Here is a 22,501-nt window from a genome sequence, read left to right as displayed (position 1 = left end):
CGGAGGGATTTGAAAGCAGTAACCAACCAACAGTAAACCATCCAGGAACAACACGGCAATCAATACAGACTGTTAGGACCCTCACAGGATGTGGCAGCAGATGTATGTTTTAATACCCAATTAATTTCAATTCCTTAGATGACCTGGTCAACATATAGGACCTTTGGTAACACTTTACAATAAGATACACAAAATTTGATTAACTACTAGGGAACGCCTCAGGAACAAATCAGGGGTTAATAGGTTGTTAACCAGTACTTACTGGGGAACACACAGCCAACCCTTATTAGGGGACTACTGGTTAGTTACCTGGGAAACGAAGAGGAACTAATCAAGAACTAATGGGTAGTTAACATGGAAACCAAAGAGGAACGAATCAGGAACTAATGGGTAGTTATTTTTGGCCGGTAACCAGTTTTGGCCTCACTGCACTGGTTATCACTACTATTCAATAGCTTTCAACACAAGATGATCTGTGTTTTGATCCTGTACGCTCCACACTGGTTTGTCGTCATTATCTGCATCGTTTTTTGTCTGCATTCTGATTTACCTCGTTTTGTATTTTGCTTTGTGTGTTACCTGTTGTTCTGTCTGTACAGCACTTTGGTTGGCCTTGTTGCTGTTTTAAGTGCTTTATAAATAAAGTGGTATGGAATGGTTAACATGGAAACCAAAGAGGAACGAATCAGGAGCTAATGAGTAGTTAACTAGTACTTACTGGGGAACACACAGCCAAGCCTTATTAGGGGATTACTGGTTAGTTTACCTTGTAAACAAAGAGGAACTATTCAAGAACTAATTGATAGTTATCAAGGAAACTAAAGAGGAATGAATTAGGAGCTAATGGGTAATAAAATCAATAATCACTAGGAAACAGGCTTTTGACAATTACAAGTTGTGACCTCACTGGTGCAGGGTTTATTCAGAACTCACATGGAGAATTTCTCCTCCGTTTCTGTGGTAACAAACCAGTAGTCCCCCCCATTAGGCTTGGCTGTGTGTTCCCCAGTAAGTACTGGTTAACTACCCATTAGCTCCTGATTTGTTCCTCTTTGGTTTTCTTAGTAACTACCATTAGTTCTTGATTAGTTCCTCTTCATTTACAAGGTAATTAACTAGTAGTCCCTTAATAAGGCTTGGCTGTGTGTTCCCCAGTAGGTACTGGTTAACTACCCATTAGCTCCTGATTTGTTCCTTAGGCGTTCCCTAGTAGTTAAGCAAATTTTGTGTACCTTATTGTAAAGTGTTACCGGACTTTTAAGTTAAAATCTGTTAAAATGTTGTAGTTCTTCAGAAGTATTGCTTCTTGATGGAATTTCCAAATAATCTATTCTACGTCACCCGCTACTATTCAGTTTAATGGTGTATTGTAACACAGAGACACCAACCCTTTTATCTGTTCCCATATAGGGGTTTTTTTTTCATGAACTTAAATGGCTTCTTTTCTGTGTAGGAGTAACTGTTACTGATTTTTTTCATTTAAAAGCACAAGCACTTATATCTTTCTTTGTCATCAGTAAGAGCCTTCAAAGGATTTTCCCCAAAGTTATTGAGATGAAAGCCAGTTTTGAAAGGACTGTTGAACCTGGGTATTATTTTATTTATTTTATGTTTCCACAAGTCTAGACTCGATTGCGAGATATGCAACACAACCACTGCTCCTGGAGTTATTTACTCTGCAGAACGCAGTCAAACCTATTACATATTGTATGTAACCTCTTTGAAGATGTTTGAAAGTATAATGTCTGGCGCACTGGTGGATGTGTCATAAGAAATAAAGTGTCTCTCTGTTGTTGCCTATTTAGTTCAGGATAAGTTTTTTTTTTTTTTTTTTTTTTTTTAGTGCAAGTAAAATGAGAGCAAGAAATAAAGTTTGTGTGACCAGCACAAAACAAGCTGTGATTTACAAACTTTACGAAGTTTGAAAAGATCTATCTGTGTCTCACAATATCGTGAGAATATCTTCCTTCTGTTCACCAAGAGATACACAGCAAGGGATGTTTCTGGAATATTTATACAGTCTTATGTGTTGCTCAATATGCTGCAGTCAGATAAATAAGCAGTTAAGGGATAGATATGTCATTAATTTCCAAAATGTTATGCATTTTGTGTACAGTAGTCCCTCACTTATCGCGGGGGGGTTACATTGATAGGTGAAAATCCGCAATGTAGGAACGCTATGTTTGTTTTACTATATTGTTTTATGTATTGTATTGTACAGCATATTGTTTTTGTACTACTAGTGCTTAGCATATTTTTTAGTTTAACATATTTCTTAGTTCATATCTTAGATCTTATTACTATTTTTCTTTACAATTTATACTTTTGTTGGAGATAACTGGGACCCTGTGTACACTATTTCATGCCACCAAATGTACCACATGTGGTGCATATAATAAATGAAGACACTTTGACTTTGATTATTTATATATATTTTGAGGCTTTAGAAGCTCTTCCCACTTTCTTGAAATGTTCTAAACTCTTAAATCTACATAATTTTAACAACATGTACAGTACTGCACAATTTTACATGTGTACTCACCTGTGGATACAACGTGAAGGATGAGTTCAGCTTCAGGATTATTTGTGACTTCCCTGCCAGTTTTGTGAGCCTTAGATAGATAGTTACTTCTGACTTTGCGTTGCAAAACTATTTTTACCACATTGGTTTCTCCGCTAGTGTTTGCTCCCTCCATTGTTGTTCTTTGAATTTCGGCAGAAAGCAGCAGCCGGAAGCACTGTTGGCTTCTGGGTCGTGTAGTTCTTTTGACTTGCGTTACAAAGTAGGCTTATTGAAAGAAAACTACAAAATGGCGGCGCTTGTCTGAAGTTTTTTTTTTTTTTTTTTCCTATTGGTTGGTTCCCGCTCCCGACTGCTCTTGTTAACTTTTTATCCCGTACCATCCCAATCACGTGAGTAATATTAAAGTTGACAATCGTGTGTCGTGTACAAGCTTACGTTGAAAACCTGCGAAAGAACAAGTCCGCTAAAGTCGAACCGCGAAGTATGGACTACTGTACATGCCGTGTTAAGGACATTTTAGATGTGATAGTGACTCATAGACATTCAACATAAGTGTATCAGTTTAAGATCAATTTAAAACTTGACGTGTAAGTATTTTGTGTTTGATTGTACACACTTTAATTTGCATTTAAGAATAAGAAAATGAATTGTTGCCACTATGAAATGGACACGTTTCACTGTTGGGGAGATGATTCTCTCCACCTCGAACAAGTCTCATCGTAAACGTTGAGTATTAACATCAGTGCCACCAAAATTATATTGGCTGCTTTTTGTGTTTGTCTAAACAAGAGCCTGTGTTCTGCTCTCATCGGTTGAAAAGAGTAAACTTGAAGAATAAAAAAAGTTTTCATCAAAAGCCTCAGATTTTGTTTGCCTGCAACTGATTTGACTAAACTCTACAAAGAACTGAACAAAAAGCCAAAGTGTCAAAGCTCAGCAAAGTAAAAGTAATCTGAAATTTTACTGAATCACTGAAGAGGCAGTCTGTTGTCTAACCAAGCTAACCTAACAAGCTGCTTTTTTATTTTTATTTTTTGCAAAATCTCACAAAACAGCAAATTCACGACAGGACCAAGTAAACCGGTATCTGAATATTCAAAAATGAAAAGTCAAAGTGTAACTTGCTTAGAGACACTCTGCATAAAGAAACACATTTATGATAGAAGCAGACAAACTTTCCACACTTGTTTCAATATTTGATTGTGTTTCAGTCAGCTAATGTTAATAGGCATGGCCTAAATTTGAGTTGCAATCATCTGTTTCTGATTATAAGCAACAGATATTTGCATGCATTTCTTTTTCCTCCCACAGGCTCTGAATAATACATCATATACCATTGATTTGATTAATAGAGGCTTAAAAGTAAAAGTGCATTGCATTCTCAAAATATCCATTTCAGGCTTTTTTTCGCTCACAGTCCAAATAAATGTGTGATTTGTATTGAGAAGTGTGTGCATAAAATGTGATTACTGTGCTATAAAGCTAGCAAATTTCATCAGCGTGCAGAGAGGAGACAAACACACCCAACACCTTCATTTGCAATGAGATTCTTGTAAAATAAAAAATAAAAATCAAACACCAGAGATGAACTTGTGCTTTCATAACTGCCTGGTATTTATTTCTTATAAAAAATTAATCATTCTTATTATTTTCTAATGAATGAATGCATTCGTGGAGCTATATTTGTTTTCTTCTGCCCTACTCACAGTTTACAGTTTATTCTGTAGCGGTGTGCTTGACTGCACTCGAGCCATTCATCAAGATGCTGCTTTCTATTATTTGGTGCAGTCAGATGAAACTGAGAAAGGGTTTTGGGGGTGGTATGCCTCATTCTTCCTCCACTAACTCTCTGTTCTTTGAAACGTGCACGCTTCATATTATTCCACTTTAGGCCTAAGCTAGTGGTCATTAGATGAGTCAGTGAATTTAAACATGCAACAGGGTTTTATGATGGGTAGGTATTCAAACATAGGCTCACCACGAGCAATGTTTTCATAGATTTAACGTGAAAACCGAGCTGCATAAAAACAACAGAAATCAAACCCTCCATCTATAATCGGCCACTCTTCTTACTCCTCCATTTAGGTATAGTCACAAACAGTTTTATTTTCTTGTAAGCTTCACATTTTCTACATACCCACCCAGGCCACAAGGCGTGCAGAATCAATAACGCAAGTATCATTTTCTTTGTTTCTAATATTGTCAGAGCTCAGATTCCATCAATCCACAGGCTGAGCTGCATTCTGATAAGAGCATGAACAGAGCTGGGCTGAGATGAAATGAAATAGTTTATTGCTAATGTACACGCAGCAGCCAGCTGTTTTGAACATCTGTATATTTCTGCTCTACACCTGCTGCAAAGACTCCATCCCTGGGAGGAGAAGCCTCTACGTCTATGCAACAGCAGTCCTCTTGTTTTTGCAGTTCTCTTCGAAAATCAAATCAAATATTTGTGTTTACAATGACGATGTTATCTTCTTACCCAATTTACATTTCTACCTATTTTGGCTGTGCAGGTAAATATGTGATTCATGAGGTGTTGTCACTTGATTCTGTATGAAAGTTAATGCCGCCGTAGAGAGATGTGTCAGCAGCATTCTGAATGTGTAGCGCAGCAAAAAGCTTGACTAATCTCATGTGTGCTGACATTCTGACTGATGATCAGTGTGCTGGTGGCCCACCTGAGTGTGGACCATAATCTCTTGGCTCAGGGTGATATCGCCAGGTTCAGCTTTTATACTGGAGTGGCCCTTTTTCAGCTGTCATGAGAGAAAACCACAGTCTTTGGTCAACATGATTGTAATAAGAAAGAAATATTGTGAAAAGGGGGAGTGGTGTCAAGCAACCGATTACCTCTTAAAGAGTTAGACCCATGAGCAGGCTGATTTTAGAAATGTTTTGATTTTTTAAAAGCACAACAACAACAACAAAAAACATCAAATATCTGATTGTAGCTGATTATTTAATAATAAATATTAGTTCTATTTTTGCTCATATTTTACCATCTCATGAGTCAAAGATTAAAAGCTGAAGAAAGGCTGAATTGAAAAGTGATGGAGAGATTCTCGTTCCATTATTTTAGTTTATATATATATATATATATATATACACTTAGTTACACAGTAGACCCTTATTTATCACGGTGGATCAGTACCCTGAAGACCCACGATAAGTGAAAAGATGCAAAGTAGGAATAGTAGCACAAGTAGTAAGTAGTAGTTTATTTTATCATTTACACACACACACACAGGGTGTGTGTGTTTTAAACTCTTCCCACACTCTTGCAATTTCCTAAACAATGTTTCTAAACTCTAAACACTAAAAGAGACAGAATGTCATGATTTCAGCTCTCTGCCTCCTCTGCTCTTTGCCACCTGCAAGTGCTCTTGGCCACGCCCACTTCTCTGCTCTGCAAGCTAAGCAGCTGATCAGCAGTTCAGCTGCAGGAGGAAGCTTACCCTGCAGCTCTGGGCTGCACAAATGTGCAGCAGGTGCTAAATAATTTAAAACAATTTATTTTAAATAAAAATTCCATGCGGCTCATCCATCAATCAAATTGTGTGTCATGTCCAATCTTATCTTGAAAAACCATGATAGAGCGAGTCCACGATAAATGAACCGCCAAGTATTGAGAGATTACTGTATTTACAAATTAAAACAACAAAACCTGTTATATTTTTCATAATGGTGCAGTTTACCCACAATGAACAAACTGAGGACAACAGACTCAACACCATTTATAATATAAAGTGATTTATTTACAGTGAAATAATTAAACATGCTATATACAGTGGGCACATCCTGGAAACCCTGGAAGGAAATGAAAGACGTCAGAAGCTACGCGGAGCAGTTTGATAATGCAGGTGGTAGATATCTTACATGGCGTTGGTGGGCTGCATAGAGAGGAAGGCTGGGGGTTCCAGGATAAAGAAGGTCCCAATGGAAGGAGCACAAGCAGAGCATGGAGGCAAATGGTTGGAAGGTGTAGGAGCAGATCCACAAGGAAGGTTTGCAACTCACAGGTAAGCACAGGGGTCGAGGAAAGCCATGGAGGTGCAGGACAGAAGGCTCAGGAACCAGGTTCTGTGCGAAGGTGAGGAGAACAATAAGGTAAAATTAACTTACTCAGGAGGATTAACACAAGGAGGCCGAAAACAGAAATACCAGAAGGTAAGTAATGCTCCAGCAGGGAGGAAGCTCTTCAGCAGCCTCTTATTGTGGCTGACTGTCGTTACTGGTATGACTCTCAGCTGTTGGTAGTTGGCTCCTTCTCTGGACTCAAGAACCTGCAGGAAGAGCTGGAAACCCTACAATACTACAAGGACAGTAGGGTTGTCTTGAAATTGGTAAACACTAAAATATACACTAATGTCAGGTGCTGATGTTTCTGCCTGCAGAGCTGAAAGCCTTTGTGTTTCGAGGGGTTCTCCCAAAGGCACATGACATAGGTGCAGGTGCATTCATCATTTTATTTCTGAGCCATCTCAGATCGTCAGTGAACTGAACAACCCTCATACTGCTGTAACGGTTAGTTCTTTTTCCCCGAGCTTGTTTTTACAATAAACCTCTGCTATGACTCACCACAACAACCTTTACTTTTATCAAGATCACACTTGTGTCTGTACATGCTTCTATACTCTATCTGCAATCCTTTCTCTTTCCTTATTACTTCTTTATTCAGTTTGAAAACAGCAGTCTGGAAAATAGACTCCTTCCTTCAATGGTGGTTTTAGACGACAAAATCTCATTCACTGTGGACAATGATTAGAGAAACTTTCTGTTGTTTCTCTTTTAGGAAGTTTTTTTAATTTTTGTCTTTGTTTCTTTGCACTTGTGAAGTATATTAGAATGCATTGTACAAAGTAAATTATACCAATTTATTTCACAGTAGAGTTGTAACTGGATGATTAGGAGACATCTGGCTTACACTTGATTTTAATTTATCAGCATGCATTGTATTTTTTAATATACTTACACAATATGATGCATAAAATCCACCCATCCATTGTCTTTACCCACTTCATCCTTTTCGGGTCGTGGGGATCACTGGTGCCCATGTCCAGCTATCACTGTGCGAGAGGCGGGGGACATCCTGGACAGGTCTCCAGTCCATCACAGGGACACATGGAGACAAACAACCATTCACTCTCATTCACATCTAGGGACAATTTAGAGTTGCCAATTATCCTAGCATGCTTGGGTTATGCTCCTAGCAGTTTCTCTTCATCTTGGCATTGATTCTACAAGTCTCTATAAAAGGGCAAAACATCATTCTACTGGAAGATATTTCCTCATTTGAGGTCTTACTGGGCTTCTTTTTTTTAACCAAACAGTTCTGCGAAATGGCTGCAAAGCCCAGTTCGTCTTTATGCCGCCTTTGACCATCCATAAATCACTGACGGAGCCGCAGCCTCATCCTGCACAGATGTGAGCTTTCAGAAATAAAGCAAGCTTCACCGAACCAAAGGAGGCGTGGAGCAGAACTCAGATGTGCAACTAATTAAATGTGAGACAGACGTCTCCCTCGGATCGTTTTCAAAACATGATGGATTAACTCGGTTTAGCGATTCCCTTTGTGGTGTTTTTTTTTTTAACTAAATACGAAGTTGCCATGCATCATCAGTGACCCTCCCTTGGTTATAAATCTGTTTGTTTCTGTTTAATTCCATAATCCTCACACAGACCATACATTTCACATCATCGTGCTATTGAGCCGCAAAGTTTAAACCTTTTCTCATACTGGCTGTTACTGCCTTCCTTTGTGGCATAACTGAGCATCAGAGGTGGACTGGCTTCGATCCTCCTTGCTGCCTTGGTCCGTTCAGAAATCACACTGAGGTGGCCAGAAGGCACCCAAGTCAGGGTATGACGTGTACTAACAAGGAGCTGTCATGTGTGATTACATTTTAGAAGCTATGTATGTATACTAGTGCCACCTCCTCAGTCCTCAGGCAGCCTTCCGCACATCTCTAGGTGTAAAACACAAAAACTAAAACCTGTGTTAGGCTGTTGGGGTATGAATGGAGGAGGGAAACAACTTTTGCTTTCTGTTTGATTTTTTTTGTTTGTTTGTTTTTTTGCATAGAAGTATAGTTTGCTCAAATGATTTACTGGGGAGCACAATCTCCGCTTTTCCAAAATTGTGGGGGTATTTCCGCCTATGTATGAGTTTCCCCATGTGTACAAGACAGCAAAGACCAAAGTGTACGATTCACCTTTATCACACTCATCAAATCATTCAGTGACCCTATGGATAGGGGCATTGTCATCCTGGAAGGGACCACTCCCATCGGGATAGAGACGTTTCATCACAGAACCAAAGGTGATCACACAGAAAAACTTTGTATCGATTTGTGCTGACCCTGCTTTTTCTAAGAGAACAAGTGGATCCAAAGATGCTAGCAAAATAACTTCACTGCTGAGAGTCACTGAAGACCCTGGCTGCTGGAATTATTACTTCTTTTTCATTTAATTCGTCATCTGTCTTTATGAGCAGTCAGGAAATGTAATGAGTCTTTCAAGGAGGCTGTCTTGGAAATAGGTTAATAGATTATGTAGGCAACGGTGCGAATACTGCTTAAGTAGACTCTTTTTTTTTCTAAACTGGTTTGCAGTGAGGGTGCAACATTTTTTCATATAAAATGATGACCTTAAAAAACAGAAATAAGTGAAGCTAATGTAAAACATAGTAAATATACTTTAATTGCTATAATCAAATTGTGCAAAGAAAGAAACTCTCCAAAAAACACTGTTTACCCTAACTTCAAGTGAGAAAAGAAAATCTGTTTCTTTGAACTGTCGCTTTGTTTTTGCAACGTTTTTTTTTTTTTTTTTTTTTTACAATTTTACTCAATATAATGGGCACAAACTAAAAACAAAAAAATGTCAGACAGGGATACTCCTAAGCTTTGATTTATTTTCCATGAGTGGTAAACAGGATGTACTGGAAACGTATGGAGTTGACGAGATAACCGATATGCAAAAACGGCACAGAATACTCCATTTCCCCTTGTGACATCACAGACATAAAGTTTTTGAAGTATCTCACTGACAGTTTGAATTATTGTAGCGATAACATGGTGAAATTATAATGTGTTATATATTGGGAGATGTCTTAAAATAATGACAACATTAAAGTGTTTTGCATAAGTATTATTTTAAGCTGTGACTGAGAAAATGCTGCTACTATCCAGATAAATCAGATGTGCACGCAGAATAAATGTCTGATGAAATTATTTTTTAAAATAGGGTTTCCAGTTGAACTTACCTTCACCTCTTTGTCGACAATAAGCTTCATCGAGGCAATCAAGGTCAAGGAAAGTTCCAAAGACCTTTGGCTGTCCCACCCTTCCCTACACCCAAGTTTTAGTGGGCCTAATGAGGCAGACAGCTGCTCCCTTAGCTGAATACCTCTGCGGTGAACCGTCCCTAGGAGGAGCATAGACAATGTCACCTTCAAATTCAGACAAATACGTGTACAATTGGAAACTAAAACAGATCTGCTAAATTAAAAGAAACAGTACAGATCATTTCTTTGTGGGCAGGGAATTCCTTGCAGACACGTACAGCTTCCAGCATTAATTCAACAACTCTAATCCAATTGTTGCTCACTGTCATAGCTCGAGTGGTGGGTCTGGGCTTTTTTTCTAATCACAGTTCTCTTCAAAGGAGTATTGGTTTTAGATATGTGTTTCTGAAGCTAGACAGAGTTCAATAAAACACAGCCTGGATAAAAATACTTCTGCAATGTAATTAGGGGACTTTGCTGAGACGACAAGTACAAATGTGCAATAAGAAGGTAAAATCCAGCGAGGCTGGGTGATTAGGTCTCATTTGGATGTATTCGGCACACTGTGACAAGCGCCTGTTTCAGGGCACGGCAGTGGCTCGGATCGAAGGCTCACAGTGTCTGGGATTATGTGTCAATTTACCACCCAGCTGCAGCTCTACACTCTACAGCAGAACATGACTACCTCTAATTAGGCCATGCTACCAATTAGGGTCTTGCAATAAGGCAACAAGAAAGGCACTTGGGAAGACTAAACCCTACCATTGTTGCTACCATAAAAAGAAACCTCAGCCCTCGAGCTCCAACAGCTGTTTAAAGATGGGGACCGTTTCAACCAGACCCCCATTAAACTATTTCTGGTTTATTGTGATGCAATGGAGATGATCATTTCACTGTATATTGTGAAAACAGGGGCAAACTGTGTCATGTTTCAAGTCTGAATAAGTGAATGAAAATCAAAACCACTAAGAACCAGTTCAAAGAAGCTTCATCCACAACCCTAACCTCAACCTCTGTTTTATAATTCCACAGGTAGCCAGGGTCAGTTCCCCATCACTCAGAATGTGACGGTGGTGGAGGGGGGCACAGCCAACATGACCTGTCGCGTGGATTACAATGATAACACTTCCCTCCAGTGGTCAAACCCTGCACAACAAACTCTGTTTTTTGGAGACAAGAAAGGTAAGAAATGTGCCAAAAATAAAGTTAACCCCATAAAGATATGCGAGGCAGGTTGTACGTCATTAGTATAATTAATTTTATAATTTTGAACGTTCCAAACTCTTTCTTCCTTTCTGCCCAGAAGCTCACAGTTTGACTGATTACACAACAGACACGACATGAAGAAAATACATTCATTTCTTGTAATGCTAAAGCAGGCTTTTAATGATTTTATTTCTCCGTTGATGTCCCAGGGCACAAACTAAACAGAAATAGACTGATTTTTTTTTTTTTTTTTTTTTGTATTATACTTTTGTAATCATGCTACACTGACAGTGCTGTTTACAGCAGCGTAACGCCTGTGGATGCTGAGATGATTGGGCTTAATTAGTGTCTGTGCTGCCCTAAATTTGTATAGTTGTTTTGATGTCACTCTGTTATGGAAGTAGACTGTTGCAATCTTGTGCAACAAAGCCTCTGCTAGAATAAAAAAAATGTGCTCTCACCAGCCAAATCCAATTTAAAGGTGACAAAAGTCTAGATTTGATAAATTGGAACGGGGTGAAAGGAAGTATAGCAGTGGACTGGTCTTGTAAGGGTCGGGGTGCTCCTCTATCAGTGTTGCTCTCAGCATATTACCCATTTCATTTATGCTGTAGCTGCTAATACAATATCATTGGTTCAGTGATTGAAGATGAACTTTCCCTCTGAATAACAACTGATAGCAGAGGAAGATGCTAGAGTGAACCAGCAGAATGAGAGTCGCAGTCGGGTTCGAAGAAATACTTTCCCTCTTGCAGCTGATTGGATTTAGTGATGAGGTCTAAGGTGTTTTATTAGATGAAATTACTTCCAAACACAATTAAATGAAACTTAACTGAATCTTAAACAGATCCTCTTGTGTGAGTGATGTTAGTGTGCTCTAGAATTACAGCAGAAATAACAGTACCAAAGAAAAATATATATTAAATTTCAGTTTATATAGTGTAAAATAAAGTCAATAAATGTGTTTTGCATTGGTTGTTTATCAAAATCTTCACCCCTCTGTTCAGTAAGGAGAGCTTGGAATACATAAACCCACTTTGCTCATCTTGGGTAACCATTTATATTGCATGACAGAATCTGTTTCCCGAGCAATAAGAATGACAAAATTAATGTTATTCAGTCATGTTGACAGAGCTAAGTGTGGGAACACTTGCTCCACATCTCCTGCAGCCAAATAAAAAGCTTTATTGGCACAACTAACTCGATGCCTATGAGGCTATCAGCAGAAATGGGAGGCGTTGATCAACACAAGCTTCATATGGAGAACAGAGTGGGACACCTGGAAAGAAATCTCTGCCGTGCCAAATCACCAGTTAATTGCTTGGCATGGAGCTGCAAACTGTCCTTCACTTGTTTGTTGTGGCCTCTTGTACAATGGAAACTCTTACATTAAACTCTACATTGATTTTCAGTTCAACATTTAAGGGTTATACACGAGGCAGGTTTGTTCATTCCAGCTAACCAACTAGTCAGAGATATAATATCTCAGATTATGGCAGTAAAGAAGCGTTGCAGTGGTCTCCGTTTTAGTATTTTAGGTTGGCACTCTGTTGATATATATCTCTTGCGCTGTGTCGCTCTGCGGCATGAAAACATCCATTGCAGTAACTATTTTAAGCTATAAGTAGCTTAGAGGTTTTTCAAAAAGCGTTCAATACAAATATATAGGCTTAGGCTTATATATATACGCTTAGAGGTTTTTATCTTTATTATTTTTGCCTGTCGTCCTTGCCGTAATATTGGTTGATAAGGCAAAAATGCCTCACTAATTGTCTCAGGTAACGCCATGAGTTTCGCTACCTCCACCATTACAGCTAGCTTGTTTGTTAGTTTGTCCGAGGTTAGCCCACAATGGGTTACATTTCCTCATAGGCGGAGCAATCATACCGTTTACATAAAATATTTGATCATGTTATAGAAACAATTGCTGAATGTGGTCCATACTGTGTTAATGCTACTTGTTCTCTCTTGACCATAAAACTTAGTAATGTTACATTAGACCTAGCCCACTATTGGAGTTTTAATTAGGTATTTTAAGCTACTAATAAACATGATGGATGACGATCATATTGCTTTATGCTAGGCCACTGCTAAGAAGAAGTGATTATTATTATTGTTTTATATTGCCTAGTGATTTTTTTTAACCCTAAAAGTTAACTTAGGCTACACTATGTTTCTTAGACTGTGGTTGAGAGAAGCAGAGCATGCTCTATTCACACAAGGAGAGCTGTTGGTCAGGCTACTTCTTTTTGTGCCATTAACTCTAAAATAGTTATTGAATAGTTTACTTATGTAGGTAAAACTAGATGTTTAACAACCCGTTAAAACACACAGGAATGCAGGAAATGGCATTTACTTTATTCAAAGTTTTCTGGGGAGGGCCCCCAGATGCACCCCCACCCCCACACACACACTACCACCACATTCCAAATGCTTCTGACACCAATGACCACTGCACTGCTAACCATGTACACATATGATGTCATATGGTGTTCTAAGTTCACTCAAGTTATCTCGGTCTTTGTGTTAATCGGGTGGTGGTGGCCTGGAATGGTATCTAATTCCCGGCCTGGATTATTGTCCCAGTCCGCCCCCGTCTATTTCTCTGTACTTCGTGTCTGTGCTTGTTGCTGCTGTTGTGCGTCTCTCCGTGACGTCTGGGGAGTCTATGACAATCTGATTCTTTCTCTGCACGGGAAAATTCCACACCTTTGTTAAAAGTAACACAAAAGATACGACATTTTACAAACTGTCATCTGCGATTGTGTACGTTCACAAAAGCAAGTAATGATTCTTTGAGTGATTTTTTTTTATCAACTTTATCTTATTTCCGCACGCTTAGTAATAAAGATAAGGGTTTTGTCTTGATGTGTTTGAACACTGAAAAAATATATAGAGTGGCAGGAAAAGGGATATTAAAATGCCCTTTGAATTTCTCTGAGACTGGTTTTCTGTATTATATCAACTGAGTTATATCACTGCTGGGAAACGAAAGACAAAATCTGATCTCAGACCTGTCTACAATTTTTTCATTTTGATTCAGGTCTGCAAAGACTGAGATAAAAAATGAAACTTACAAATATGGATGTAAGGATTTCTGGTCATTTTGGGCAGTTAGAATGAATTGGAAGAGAACATATCACTCACCACCTTTCATGCCAGATTTTTAGACTAAGATCATCTTATGTTGAGAAATTAGTTATAGTCATTTTGGTGAAACCATGAAAATAACATTATACTTATTCCCAAGCAATTCTGTGACATCCAGTGTGATCTGGTAGCATTTGGAGTATGTGTTGTGAATGACTTGAATACTATTACATCCAACTTTAGCTTAATTTCTGTAAAATTCACAGAGATATGGCCAGTTTTGTGGAGGCTACGGTTGAGCTGTGGCTGCAATCTTGAATTGGACTGACTTAAAAAGTTAATTAGTTTTAGATATACAGCCAGTTATTGCTTTGTGAGAGTTTTGTTGAAATTTGTTCAGTAGTTCACAAAATATTTTGTTAACAGACGAGCAGGGTTGACTCCAAAAGTTAATGCCAAGTTTTTAAACAACGGTTGTTTTTTAAAATGTGTTGTGCTCAAAGTATATGTCGGAGTTGATGCTTGGCTACCGCTACACCAAATTTTAACTCAATATTTGTCAAATTAGCTGAACTTTAGCCATTTTTGTGTTTGCAAAGATTGCTTTGCTGTGGCAGCCATCTTGGGCTGACTCCAAAACCTAACTGGTTGTAGATATCCATCCAGTTAATACCTTATCGAAGTTGCATTAGAATTCGTTAAGAGGTTCATGCGATATTTTACTAAAAATACAGACAGACACTCACATACAGACAAGTGGAAACAAATCTTGCTCTGCCTCTATTTTTGGTGGCATTAAATAATAATTAATTCATGTCAAAATTGTATGGCAAAACTGTGCAACCTTTAGACTACTCCCGTTGGTTTGAAAAGTTTGAACAATATTTCCCAAAGGACACTCGGGTAAAAATTAAATAAAAAGCATCTTTTTCTGAACAAATATTAACCTTAAGGACTTGCGATCCGTATGGGCTGGACTTTTTTCTGCATGTTTGTATAAAGCAGCAGACAGACCTCTTCTTATATCATGCCAGCTGGCTCCTTGGCATGCTGCTTCTCATCTATTATGTATATCTAAGTCTTGGTTGACTGTCGCCACCACAGAGGCTTCAGATTACATTGCAGCAAAGATCAGGTTCCCACAGACTTGAGAAAACACAGATAAATTGCCTTAATAGCTAAGCCAATGGGTCCCTCATACATTAAGCTAATTAGTGGTCACTGCCCAGTACTGGCATTCTGGTGGGCTGCCATGATGGGGAAAAAAAGGATTTAAACCACATGACTTTTTTAGAATTATCCCTTTTATAAGTCACCATTGTTGTGAATTATTTTACTGAGCAGGACAAATGAGAACAGAGCTGTCCTTTGCTGTCTTTATGATGATTTATTTCATTTTTGGCTTTTGTGGGAAAATGACTAGAGAGGAGCTGTAGAGAATGGTAATGGCACTCATGGAGGCATACAGGGTTTACTTGTCCAACATGTACAGCATGAATCTTTATTATGCAATTATTAAAAAGGTTATTGAGGGCTACATGTCAAAGGTAGATGAGCAATGTGTCTGTGACTTTATATGTATATCTAAAATTTTACAGCACTTGTCACCATTTCTCCATATCAGTCTTGTGTTTTAGAAGTTCACGGTTCATCGTTCACGGCATTTAATTGAGGAATTCAGACTGAATCATAAAGGTCACAAAGCAAAATTGATCTTAATTGGCTTGTTGTAATCAAAATGCTGTTATGTGCTAAATGAATGCTCTAATGTGAGCATTAAAACATTCATTAGCCTGAGAGAATGACGGATAATTACCAAGGATGCAATTACTGAAGCAAGCTCTAATGAAAGCACATTTAAATCTCTCTTTGAGTAAATCCACAATATTTGATAGTTGTAATAATCAAAGAAAACACTTTTACAATAATAATAATAATAATATTTTTTTTTTTTTTACCTAAAAATCTAAAAAAAAAAAAAAAAAAAAAAAAAAAAAAAAAAATTTTTTTTTTTTTTTTACCAAAAAATCTAAAAAAAAAAAAAAAAACAGACTCAAGAGTACAAAGTTACTATGCATTTGATTAAAATAATGTGCAATTTTCTCAATTTCTTCAAAACATCTTGGAAAGACTTCACAGGTGAGAAGCCACAAGTTTGCGCTTTGAAGTGGTGTTTACCTTTCTGTGAATGTTTTTATCAGGAACAAAATGTAGAAAGGGTCTCATGGTCAGGGCTAATGTCTGTCTTCAGGGACTAATGGGCTTTTAAGTGTTCTTTACTTCCAGCTTCACTGAAATGTGAATCTACCATTATGGCACTATACACTCTGCTATTAATGCTAATGTGAAGAGCGACTCTTGCATGTACTACACTAAACTCTATGCCACACTTCACTCTCATGTATTATTTATATTAGCTGTTTGGAATAATCAAGAAAATGATGTATTTTTATTTGGAGAGTTTGAGGCCACATAAATAATGTTAGGTTTCTTTTTACAAAGGCAAAAGTAATGTTATGTGTCTGTATTTCTTAACCTCGGTACACTCAATTGTAAACAAAGTTTCGTAACCTCTGTCTCACAGTTAAGTTTATGTTTGTGGGCAGAGAAATAGTCAAAAATATAATACAGCTTCTTATCTGCTGTTTAAAACAGGTATGCTTATACCTTATTCTTTGTTACCCTGATTCAGGAACTAAAAATTAGTCCAATTTGAGAAGCATCTGCTCTGTGGGATCTCTAAGAGCGCACGCAGTGACAATGGTCCTCTGAAACAAGGCTCTTTCCTTCTCTTAATTGCAGCCACATGTGTGGTGGGAAAGAGCCCCCTGCCTGCACCACTATATGCTTGGAATTTGTCCAGAATCGCCCACACAGTCACTGAGCAAGTGCAGCCAGCAGCAAACACCCTCTAATTGCAAAGAGTGGAGCCCATGGCTGGAGAACAGGCAGGGAGGGGGTGCGTGCCAGGATTCTGTGTTCTCGGTGAAGGACAGCGAGTGCTTTCACATTTCAGGACAAGCTCAAAAGTGACATGGGCCATACAAAAATGGTCACATGGGAACGTCAGGGATGTAACATAATTTAGCTGAACTCAAGGGCCATGAGTTTCCAGGAGTAATGGGTAGATGTAAAATGTCCTATTCTAGCTGGACCATCAGAAGATATTCTGATGTTCATAGTTTTAGACTGGAAACATTTGGTAACGTTTGTCTGCTGCTTAGTGGAGCAATAAAGTGAATGCCATCTAATAATTGTACTTCCAAACCCTTTGCTTCCAGTTGCTCGATGAACAATATAATGTGGGTACTAACCAGAGTGTCAGCTTTCCCATGAATGTCAGTTATTTTCCACTTAGAGTCAATGATTCTGGTTTGAGTTTATTGCAGACTAAAAACTGCTGGTGTGGGGAGTGGTGGGGCAGAAGTTAGAGAGGGTGATCGGAGGGTCGCCGGTCAACGCCACGAACCGACAACATCAAAATGTGGGTGGAAAAGGTGAAACACCCACACCTGCCTCTACCACCTGCCTCCACCCTCATTGGCACTCTGGGCCCTTGAGCAAGGCCCTTAACCCCCTCAGCTGCTTCCCGCGCACCTTAAGGCTCCCACATTCCTCATTCCGCGGAGGTCCGCACGTACCAGATTAGACTCGAAGTGGACGCCCACAGGGCATGTCCATGCAAAGATCAGTTTTTACGACCGCATACGTGTACTTGGTGTCGCACAATAAACTGTCCGGCGGCAGACTGTTTTGTATGCAACACCAACGTATTTAATTCCCCTTCTTCATCCTTGATCTGGTTTAATGGCCGTTTCTTTTGTTTTTTTGTTTGTTTGTTTTTTGCCAAGAGGCAAGCGATCTCTTCCTCCTCCTCCATTGACGCCATGACTGAAATTGTGAGAAATTAAGGAATTTGCCATGAGAGAATTAAAATCAGGCCCAGCGTGACTGTGGGAAGGTCTGGAAATTTCCCAGTGGGCTGGTCTGATGGGTGGGCTGTAGGGCCAGCGCTCCTTTTTTTTTTTTTGTATAACTTTTTATTAACAACATATAAACACGGAGCACCACTGCAGCTCAGCTGCCAGCTCTCGTTTTTTTTTTTTTTTTGCGACCTGTCAATATATCCAGTAGGCGTGGCAGCAAATGACCAAGCGACGAGCTCAATTTGTCCCGAAGGTAAACGCCCCTTGCCTGCGGAGCTGGTCTGCAGCCAGTCAGGGTGGACGCTCAAGTATGAAGTCTCAAACATCTGCGGACAGTGCCCGCAGTTTCCGTGCGCACTGAGGTCTGCCCGAGTCTTTGGGAGCCTTTAGATGACATCCCAATGCTTCACATGTGTGTGCTCACATGCGCAATGGGAAAAATGCAGAGAATTAATTTCCCCACTGGGGATTAAGAAAGTACAATAAAAATAAATATGTTTTCATAACTCAGTACCTGGTTTAAAGCTGTTGTGTCATATGTTAGATTAGTTTGAGCAAATACTGGATTTAAAAAAAAGACCCTGTAATTAGACCAGAGATGTCATGATTGGCAGCAGATAGTGAACCCAGGAGTGCAGACAGGACTCGAGAGCTCAGGAATAATGTAAAACTGATTCATTAAACAAAATAAAGAGCTGTCGAGGCAGGTGACTTACTTATAAAAATCAAAGTCAAAACACAGGTGAACTCTGAGTGGAACACAAGGGCATAATCACAACAGGACTGTGGGAAGTACAATGTACGACTAGGGAAGTGACTAAAGAGATGAGAATAAAAAGTCTAACTAATGAGCAAGATGACAAACACCTGGGGAAAATCAACTCACACCAGGTGAGAGTGGGCAGGGCAGAGACAGAACTACATGGGGACAAACACTGGGGAGAACTGAAAAACACAGGAGACCAAATTACACATCATAATCAAGTCTGAAAAAGATACGAGCATAAATAAGAGAAAACTACAGATTCTGACAAGAGATAATTCATTTCTCACAGTCCCCTATTTTAAGCTAGAAGTTGACTAAATCAGCCCTAATTGGAGCACTGCTTTAGGGGTGCAATAAGTAAAGGCAAGACAGTAAAAACAACTTTTAGAGTATTTTAAATCTTGTTGGGTTTAACAGATGACCCAACCTTGTTCCATTACCCCGGGTTGGCTTGGTCCAAATATGGCATTACAGATTGTGTTGTTTTTATCCCTGCAGCTTTTAGTAAGTTTCACACAAATGTTTGAAATCATAAAACATTCAACTTTTAACAAGATTGGCAATAATAGTTAAAGCCTACCCGTATACAAACGACTACTGTCTCCTGAGATTGCACAGTATGGCTTTCCGCATTATCCTGTATACCAAGGAAGACCAAGGGTGTCAGTTTTACTGATTTGAGACAGCCTTGGAAAGGCCTCCATCACGGGAGATGTACTGCTGCCATGTCATTAAGCTGCCACGCTACAAGGCTGCAGCGTACACAAGGTCAGGGTGCAGATTTATGTTTCAGCTTAAGCAGAATGAACAGTGCCAGAGCTATCTAGGGTTTTGGGGAAATGAACCTTTTCATCACATTGATTTCCCAAAGCACCTGGAAAAAAGCTTTGTCAGCCGTGGCATTTGGGTCTGATTGTGACGGATCTACCCACAATATGGGCCTGTAGCCTGGATTGGATTCTGGTAGTTTGGTTTCCTGGCCGTATGATGTTTGAGTAATAGTCAACACTTACCTATGGGTTTTTCAAACCTGTGCACATCTTATTCCATCAATATGTCTGATCCCACTTGCTCAGTAATGTCGGTGGCTGTCTAACAAAATTGCATCAGTCAAGACCATCTTTTGTTTAACTAAAAATTGTTTCTCGGATTCAGTTTTTCAGCGACTGACATTTAGATATATTTCAATTTTGAATGGTAATGTGATGTTCATACATTACAGTAAATGGGCTGAATACTTAAGGCTGTAAATGTCACTTGAAATTATCAGTGGTCTGTATTGCATTAGGTCACTCTTTGGTATTTAAAATGGGACTTCACATCTATTGAGTAGCAGACAAAGTTAAAAGGCCTTTTATGGAGTTGAGCTTTTCAGAGAATATCAATGTCGAGCTTAATTTTCAACGGATTCGGTTGGAAAATTAATACAAAAAAAAAACTTTCAGAAATTTTGAGTAACTTCTGTTGTAGCATAATTCAGTAAAGGTTTAAACAAAACCATGTCCAGTATCAAAGTTCATGCTCAATAATACACGTAAAAAAATCCAACAAAGTTCAGTCAGGTGATGTGGACGGTTTCTTTTTTGTTGAGACGTTTCATCCAAAGAACTTCATCAGTATGAGGAGCCATAAACGAACTCAGTCCCGCAAGCAGCACACTCACATGTCCAGTATGTTTCTTCCGTCCGTCCGTCCATCCATCCATCCATCCATCCATCCATCCATCTATCCACCCACCCATCCATCCATCCATCCATCCATCTTCCTTACTCGCCTCTTTTTCCCATCATTTTTCACAAATTGCTAATGATCTTTTGCTGCTATTGTATTCCAATATGTTAATAGTGGAACATGAAACTTGAAGTTATTGTTTAAAATGAAATCGTTTTTTTTTTATGAAAACGTATCAAGGGAATTGAGCTACGGTAACTTGAGAACTTTCAGTGTCATTTTAATTGATTTTGACAATGCTAAATGTGTTGCAGCAGACATCATCTTAAAGTGATCACACCTACAGGAACGAGCTGCAACATTTCACTGTGAACTCTTCCAGATTTTCGGCAGCTTGTCATTTTACCGGGGAGAAAAAAAAAAAACAGGAGGAAAGAAACAGCGGGTTTCCATCAACAAATCCCAGTTACAGAACAGAGACAAAGCATTTATTAGCATCTCAGTGATGTTTGCGTTTTAAGAAACAAGGAGCTGGGAAGAAGAAAAGCTGGCCTTTTTTTCCCATTTGTTTCTTTATGCATTACTGAGATAGAGGGATATAGGCCATGAGAAGTGTGTCATTTTGTTCACAGCTTTGATCCTCCCTGCCTGTAATTCCATATCTTCAGTTCCTGTGCAATGTTTGCTTAGACCTCATCACCTCTGCAATGCATCCATCCACTAAAGGCTTTTGCTGTTTTCTGCTGAAGCCTCTGGGCATTGTCAAGCTGTGCAGCGAGGATGCTCAACTACAAAGAGCAGCTTTGTCTCAGGATGATGTTCGCAACAGTAGGACTATCAAATGTTTGTATTAAACGCCGTAACGCGTAATAAGCTGGTGCCTGATGGCACAGCTTCTTATTAAATTTTAATTCTAGCTTAAAGATTGTTTTATTTACCCTTTATTCTTCTAAAATTAAAAGCCTTTATTAAAAAAAAAACTTATTTCGTGCGTCAGTCTTTATTCAGTTTTAGCATCTGTGTGATTATAATGATCATCAAATAATATAGTGCAACGTAATGACAAGCAGCATTGCTGATAATCAACTGTGTCTGTGGAAAATCTCATAACCATTTTAGCCAATTTAATTTATCCTGTGTCAGCTGTTTATGTTTCTCTTTTTAATCAAAAGCCTAGCTTGATCTTGCACAACACTTTCCATTGACTAAAACTAATTAAATCTTGATCAGCAACTCCTATAGCAGAATTTTGCCAGATTTTTTTTCTATACCGAGTCCAGTTCAAAAGAGTTCAGATTACCTCACGTGAAAGAAGGTCACAGGAGAGAGCTGGCCAAGCCTAAAGGGATTTAGGATTAAGAACGTGTAATTTATTCAACAATGAGCACTTTGCCTCCTGCCCTCTGTGCTTGGTTTACTTAAACGTGAAAAGCAGGTGACATTGAATTTAAAACTATTTAAAAATAAAAGATGACAGATACAATATGACCCCGTATAGTTAAAATCAGTCTGGGGTTTTTTTTGTTTGTTAGTTTGTTTGTTTGTGGGGGGTGTAAAGATGTGTAGTCACATTTATATGCACTTTGGTGAAGAATTTGAGCAGATAAATCCAACTCAAAAAGGTGTAATTTTGCTTTATGGTATAAATATGTGCAGTCTTGCTAGTAAGAACTTATATAATATACAACACTTTTTGGTTTAGCATTAATGCTGAAAATGCTGAAAAAACAAACTACATGATATTTAGTAATATAAAGAAAATGATCAAAGTCCCATTTAAAATGGACAGTACTGAAATTCATAGAGTTAATGAAATAAAATTTTGGGGTGTCGATATTGATGAGAAGCTGACATGGAAATCTCATGAATAAAAATAGCAAAATCAATTACATTACTGGATAAAGTAAAAGAGTTTTTCAATGACAAACCTTTGCATATATTGTATAATGTAATGATTGTTCCATATTTAATCTATTGTATTGAAGTTTGGAGAAAAGCATGCAAAACTATTACGAACCCTATTTTTATTT

General features: G+C 38.6%; 1 protein-coding gene across 1 annotated transcript in view; it reads left to right on the top strand.

The window, feature by feature from the left end:
* Positions 1-6,403: 6,403 nt before the first annotated feature.
* Positions 6,404-22,501, top strand: part of cadm2b (cell adhesion molecule 2b) — a 43,060-nt gene continuing 26,962 nt past the window's right edge. Inside the window, exons 1-4 of the mRNA XM_037677884.1 lie at positions 6,404-6,546; positions 6,714-6,850; positions 8,712-8,846; positions 10,845-10,994. Coding sequence (XP_037533812.1) covers positions 6,404-6,546; positions 6,714-6,850; positions 8,712-8,846; positions 10,845-10,994 — 565 coding nt within the window. The remainder of the gene's footprint in view (positions 6,547-6,713; positions 6,851-8,711; positions 8,847-10,844; positions 10,995-22,501) is intronic.

The sequence above is a fragment of the Nematolebias whitei genome, chromosome 6, assembly GCF_014905685.2.
Source record: "Nematolebias whitei isolate Nwh7 chromosome 6, NemWhi1, whole genome shotgun sequence".
NCBI classification, from domain to species: Eukaryota; Metazoa; Chordata; class Actinopteri; order Cyprinodontiformes; family Rivulidae; genus Nematolebias; species Nematolebias whitei.
The sequence above is the reverse complement of the archived record's forward strand: the minus strand, read 5'-3'. Positions and strand labels throughout refer to the sequence as shown.